We start from the raw sequence: 7,101 nt of genomic DNA on the forward strand, positions 1-7,101 counted from the left end.
GGTCTCAGGGTGAATCTTAGGCATGTTGTCAGAGGTCAAGTTGCAGGTCCGGTGTGCTTAGGTTCTTTTTATACACACCCACTAATTGATTGATCAATTATTGATCACAGGTGAGGCTGTGATCTAGGATTGGGTGCATCATATGACAAGGTGACAAGACTTTTGTCTTTGCAAAATCTGACCTTTCTGTGTTTATTAAATGATCAATCCTTCTTCAGTGAAGCAAATTTATTTTAGTACATTAAACATAATTTGGGAGAGTGTTAGCTTTTATATGAGCCATTTCTAAAACCAATTGATTAATTAAAAGTCAGGTTCTAAGCTGTTGTTTCTACAAAATGGATAAGTGACAAGACTTTTGTCAGGGACTGTAAAGCACAAGCCCTTTTTACACATTATCTCCGCAGCAGAGGTTCACCAATTCTCTGCCTTTGTTTGTTCACACAGAACCAAGCAGCTCCGGTGGACCTAGTCTGTCAAATCCTTCTCCCCACTCCCAACTCAGTATCATTTAAATTGCCTTTAGTCCACGTTAATCCAGAAAAGATCACATCACTGTGTCTAATGTGACTGTGGCATTCAGGGAACATCGTCCTCAGCTCTACAGAGCCTTTTAGCCTTTTTCAGCCCATTAACTTAACTGTTCAGTCTCGTCACTCTTATCATCATGGCTCCTGCAGCAGCAGGCAGCTCTGTTCTGCGTGGAAGCTCAGAGAAACCCACTGTACACTAACTTGGTAGCAAACAGCAGATGGACTCACCTGGAGACGAGCTGGTGAACAGACTTATAAATCATTTTGAAAAGCGAGTGTTTGAAGTGTGTAAACTAATGTGACTGTGTGTATCAACAGCCAGGAGTGTGTGTGTGCTGGCAGAGCTGTTCTCCGGAGGCTCAGCGAGCTCAGTGAAACGACTGGACATCAGGTAAGAGCTGACAGCAGCAGACTGCTGCTTCTCTGCTGCTCTCATCTCATCATTGGAATGAACACATTATTGTTACATCAGAAACAAACGTAAACTAGAAGTATTGTGACTGATGGTCTCACCCTATAAAACAGAATGCATTGTTGCAGATTTACTTAGGTGCATCTTGTGGTGTAGTTGTAGATTGCAACCAAATGAATACCCCTTGTTCTACCTTCCACTTTGGCCACACAAAATGTGAGAAACCTGAACAGCCCTCTCTAGAGCCAGTGTGTGGTTTGTCCGTTCTGGGCTACTGTAGAAACATGGCCGACTCCCATTTCCTTTTTATTACTGTCAGTAGGGTTCAAGCCCAAAATTGTGCTGGTTGTTTATTATTATTATTATTATTATTATTATTATTATTACGGCCCAAGCACTGAGAGTTCGAAGGCCCTATTGTATCTGTAAGGATTGTTTATTATTATTCTTCCTCCTTCCTCTATGTGGGAGTGGTTTTTCACTTAAAATTAAAAATTGGTTTCACCAACACAAAAATTGAAACATCATCAGTCTGACTTGGTTACACCTTCATAAAAATTGAAACATACCTTCAGGCTGTGGTTGGGCTATCTCACCCTGAGGTCACTGTGACTTGTTTGGTCACGACTCAGGAATTAACACTCTAATTTTGACAACATTTCACACAAATGTCTAAAAGGATAAAATTATGAAGTGATGACATTTTATATCCGACGGGTCAAAGGTCAGCTTCACCTGAACATGTGTGACGCATCCATGTTGCTTCTTTACAGCAACATCTATATTTGGACAGACATGGATGTAAACTGCAGCTTGTGTGGCTAGTGGAGGCATCAAGGACTCCAGTTCTACATATATAGATAATACTTGAGAGACATTTTAAAGTGATAGTTGGGGTCTTTTGATGTTGGGTTGTTTGAGGTACTTATCCCTAGTCAGTGTGTTGCCTGCAGTAGATGACCGTCAGCTCTCCCCCAGTGTGGAGAAGCAGGCGTAGCACCGACAGGAAGCAGAGCATCGTACTGCTGTAAACTGCACCAGCAGCAAGACGTATTTTAGCCACCTAAAATAAGTCCCACCTAAAGAATATAAGTATTTAATATAAGTGGACGCTATGTTTTGAACATTTTTGGCACATTGCCGTCAAACAGCCTTTCCTTTGGCACTACATTCCTGTAAGCTTGTCCCGCATTGCTACGCACAAACAGAATGTAGTCCCAAAGGAAAAGGCTGTTTGACGGCAATGTAAACCGCCAAAAAGGTTGAAACATAGTGTATTTTTTAGCTGTGCCTTCTTTTAGGTGGCTAAAATACACCTGTCGGTGCTACGCCTGCTTCTCCACACGGGGGGAGAGCTGACGGTCATCTACTGCAGGTACCACAGTGACTAGGGATAAGTACCTCATACAACCCCACGTCAAGACCCCAACTATCACTTTAATAGCAGGACTGTTACTCAGATCTGTCACCACTGGTATCTGGTGTACATTAAGTTCTTTGTATTAAACATCATACAATGATTTCCATGGTCCTGAACAGTTCCAACTTCATACAGCCTGCTGAGCTGCTGGAGTTCACTGAGAGACTGAAGACACATTGTCCCCCCCACCTGCTGACTCTGGACCTCAGGAAGAACCCGGCGGATCGAGACCCACACACATGGAACAGTGCACTGAAGGGGCTCCGTCCCTTCTGTGTTCTCCTTGTTGAAGGATGGATATCCACCAACACGATGGCAGACCACATCAGCAACATGTGAACACAACCTCTGAGTGTGGAACACTACCTGTACAGTGACAGGTGTCTGAACACTTTGTTCTTTTGTAACATTTTGATCATTTTCTTTTTGACAGAAGAGCAACTATAATCAATTTGAATCTTTAATGTTCAATAAAACTCACAAAATGTCACGAAAACCACATCTGCAGCAAGAGTCACTACTCCACGGTCCATCTGATCTGAACAATGCAACATTGTTCTGACCAGTCACATTTTTAACATGACTACATCAGGACTGCCACAGTCTGACATTTAAAATATCACAGTTTGATAGTATCACCGTAGAAGTTACTACAGTTATTATCAGTTACACTTAATGGAAAAAAAAGGTGATTTGTTTTGGTCAAACACTTTCATTATAATTTTACAAATTATGATGTCCTCACAAAACTTAAACTTGAAATATATATATTTTTAATACACAGGTAGAATCCAGTACCGTGGATTAGAAAATGTACACAGTACAATTATCATTCCATGGTATACATCGAAACCAGTAAAGAAATGGACAGTCAGGCAGTATGTGAGTGCACTAACAGTACTGAGCAGACAGATGGACAGCAGAGAAGTGGCTGAAGCGTGCGTGCGTGCGTGTGTGTGTGTGTGTGTGTAAGTTCTTGTAAATATTTCTTGACATTGAGTTTTTTCTGCCATCACTTCAACATCATCCTGCTTTGTTTCATTATTCCATATCATTCTTCAGATGTAAGGCTGAAGTTGTTCTCTTGTATCCTCAGTTGGGAAATAAAAGAGTAAGAGCGTCATGTGTTCTTTTGACATTTGAATCGTTTATTAAACCAACATCCGTTACACTTCAGAGTCTTCCCTTGGACAGAGTGTAAGTGACAGTGGACATTAAGATACAACTGAAAAACCTGAAGGATTGATGTGAAGGTGAAGAGTCCCACACCTTCTCTTCATTGTCTTTTTGTTTACATTAGACGAACAGCATCGACATCGACTACCAATTCATCATTAGTAGGAACCAAGTAGAAAAAACAATCAGAAAAATGGATTAAAAAGAGCGTCATCTTTTTCTTTGTGGATCTTTCAAAGTTAAATACTGTCACACTTATTTTCTGTAAATTCATTTTGTTTTCCTTGTATATTTTCATATTTTAGTAAATTCAAGTTGAGAGTGAAGACCCTACAGTATATCTGCATGCTAACTGGTTGATTTGCTGGGTCTATCTACAACCATCTCTGACAGAAAAACAAAGACACTCTCAAAAACACACACCACATACACATTCATACACACTGCCGTTCAGCTTGTCTCCAAGGGTTCCCATCCACTAACTGGTTAGACAGGAAATAAAATTTAAACATCTGGCTATAATCATACCTCACCAAGAAGTCAAGTGTCACGTGAGAGGCGAGTGTGTTGTGAATGATTTGAGCAGAGTGTTAAGGGCCACAGAGGACACAGAAGGTCCTGTTCAGTGTCTCAGAGGATGGACCATGATATACTCACAATACTCTGAATGTAGTTTACACATGTGATCTATGAGCTCGTCACTGAGTCAATGAGTAGCTGCGCACAGCTGATGGACATCCACTTGACAGGAGATACCCCTCCATACCACCAGGTGGCACTAGTCTGCATTTGTCATTTAGAAAGGGAAAGCCAGAAGACTCAGCACTGCATATACACAAACTGTTGTTCTGATAAAGCAGCGTTTTCTCACACCACACTCACCAATGGAGATAAAGAGTTGTCAGTGTGATGTCACTGCTGAAGAGGAGGGAAAATGAGGAGAAGCTGCACTAAATGGGTGAACCACAGCGACAGGTTCAAGGGGCTTTCCCTTTCTATTTCTGTTTCTCATCTCATAAACTGATTCGCTGAGCTGAACAGCCAATCAGAGTGATTTCTCTCACAGGTGAGCCGCTGCTGCTGATTCAACATGTTGAAAAAGCCACAGATAAAGGCCAACTAGTGCCAACTGTGCAGAACACACCGCAACAACTAGGGCCACAGACTCTGAAGGCCAATGGTGAGTCAGGGCCCCTCAGTGGCAGTTTTGGAGTCGAGGTGCTCAGGTGCCCCTCCAGCAGCATCCATCACCATTGTGTTATAGATAATCTGACATCAATGAAAAATGAACCAAATCCAAACCTATGTTTCAAATTCCAATGGTGACATCAGTAAAAAATTCAAATCTAAATAACATTAAAAACCAGAACAATTAACACCTAAACTGTGAACTGAACAACACTGTAACTAAGCCCCATCATAAGGCCACTGATCATAAACACAGTGTAGTGCCTTTATGGGAGCTTTAAGGAGGTTTACAGTTGTCCAAATGTGCAAATATGATTGGCCATCAGGGGCCCCTCTGACCAAATGTGTTTGGGGGACCCAAACATTTGCCTGGTTTGCCTCTCCTGACGGTGCCCCTGTGGGGCCCTTGAACCCTCTGAACATACTCAACATTTCAGTTGCTTTAACCTGGAAACTTTGACATGTAAAAAATCATTGTCACACTTTGTGTAAAGATACAAAACACCCTGGCCCAGGTCTGATCACTACCAGGATGTTTTCTTCCATTCAGCAGCCAGTTTGATTCAAAGAAGTGGCTCTCTGTCAGCTGGTCGTATTATACAGTACTCAGCTGTCTCAAGCATGGATTAGTGATTGATAGTGATACAGCCACTGTCCATTCAAGTTGACTTCTGCAACCCACAATCTGGACGTTGCACCAAGGAAAGTTTCCCTCTGGACATTTCACTTCCTGTTGAGGTATGAATCACACCTACACTTAGAGATATCAGGGCTTAAAAACACTTAAATATGTGTTAGGAGACGGCTTTAAATTGCCACTTTTGGACCTCTATCAATGTGAGCAAGAGTAACACTTCAACAAGACTAAAAAAAAAGTTAACCCCACCCTGTTACATGAACGTCCACAGCAAGATTCCACTGTTACATATGGTGCTTGTTCCTCTCACGTTTCTCTATATACTTATTTTTACATTGTCTGTACAGTGTCAATGTACATGTTGTCTATGTGGAGTGTGTATGTCAGAGTGCACATCACACACACACACACACACACACACACATCAGTATCTTCACAAAGAAAAAGATTCACGGTGACACTGTTATCTGGACCTTCAGTAAGTGTTTGTCCAGTACGGTCCGTGTGTGTGTGTGTGTGTGTGTGTGTGTGTGTGTGTGTGTGTGTGTGTGTGTGTGTGTGTGTGTGTGTGTGTCCATGGAGCGTTCACATTCCTTTCAGTTGTGTCACACAAACCCAAATTAATCAAACTGGTACAGCAGGATTGATGATTGACAGGATTGTACATCAACACGTATGTGCCCCACCATACTGAAAACTACATCCACACAGTCACTCTCTCTCTCTCTCTCACACACACACACACGCACATGTGCTGTAACAAACACACACACTGGAGCCTACAATACAATATCTCAAGAAGGCATCTCAAATAAATATCAATAAATTAAATCATAGAAAAAAATGGGTTAAAAACAAAGTCTGTTAAATACGGCAACAGTACTGGCTCAGAGACAGACACCATATGGATGCAAGACACATTTACAATTTGTAAACGATGAGAGAGACAGACGAACACGCAGGTAGACATTCACAAATCATGAGGAGGCAAAAGGCCTGTTGGGCTGGGTGGAGGCTCGGGTGAGTGGAGGGATGAACATGCTGTGCTGTGTTTAAACATGATGGATGACGTGCTGCCATCATCCATACAGCTGTATCTGTTGCTCACGGCTTCAGCTGGGCTTTGGTCAACAGCTCAAGTGACTGGACAGCACCGAATACTGTGTGTGGCAGGTAGACAGACAGATGAGCTCATGCTGAAGGAGACAACACTGATGTGAGATCAGTTCCCCCATTAGAGCCAAGGATTGGCCATCATCTGTCGCGAGCCAAGGCAGGACCACCGGCTGACAGCTAAACTGGTCTCCCAGGTCACATGACGGCCCACCTAGCTGAAGTTCAGGGATTGGAACATGGACACTGACACTCCAGTGCTGCAGACTAAATCACACTCAGGGCTGTCTGCTACACTGTCTCTTAGCTTATGATGGCTAACAGTAGCTAATAATATTGAAAAAGATAGAAATCTATTTTTCTGCATACATGACATTACTGGGCCACTCTGATGACTTAATGCCTCTCCCCATTTGTGTTACTGTCACACTGTCTTGTAGCATCTGCCATCACCCCATAAATGTCACTTGTGGCCACAGGGGCAGCTGTTCACTTCAGTGTTAGCATAGTGGCAACTATAAGGGCAGAAATATGGTCACACAGGTACACCAACGACAACGCCTGGCCCAACACCAGCCCCAGTGAACATGCTACCTACTGGTGGAGGTACCTAGTGTGGTCC

At 42.6% G+C, this 7,101-nt stretch overlaps 1 protein-coding gene across 5 annotated transcripts in view; it reads left to right on the plus strand.

Moving 5' to 3' along the window:
* Nucleotides 1–3,488, plus strand: part of lrrc41 (leucine rich repeat containing 41) — a 20,543-nt gene extending 17,055 nt beyond the window's left edge. For 3 of the 5 annotated variants that reach the window (XM_073477150.1, XM_073477151.1, XM_073477153.1), the window contains 2 exons: nt 852–924; nt 2,485–3,488. In XM_073477150.1, the coding sequence (XP_073333251.1) occupies nt 852–924; nt 2,485–2,704 (293 nt within the window). In that variant the 3' untranslated portion in view covers nt 2,705–3,488. Of the gene's footprint in view, nt 1–851; nt 925–2,484 lie in introns of those variants that run through there. The other 2 variants (XM_073477154.1, XM_073477155.1) reach the window with 2 other exon arrangements.
* The last annotated feature ends 3,613 nt before the right edge of the window (nt 3,489–7,101 follow it).

This window comes from Pagrus major, chromosome 11 (genome assembly GCF_040436345.1).
Source record: "Pagrus major chromosome 11, Pma_NU_1.0".
Classification (NCBI taxonomy): domain Eukaryota; kingdom Metazoa; phylum Chordata; class Actinopteri; order Spariformes; family Sparidae; genus Pagrus; species Pagrus major.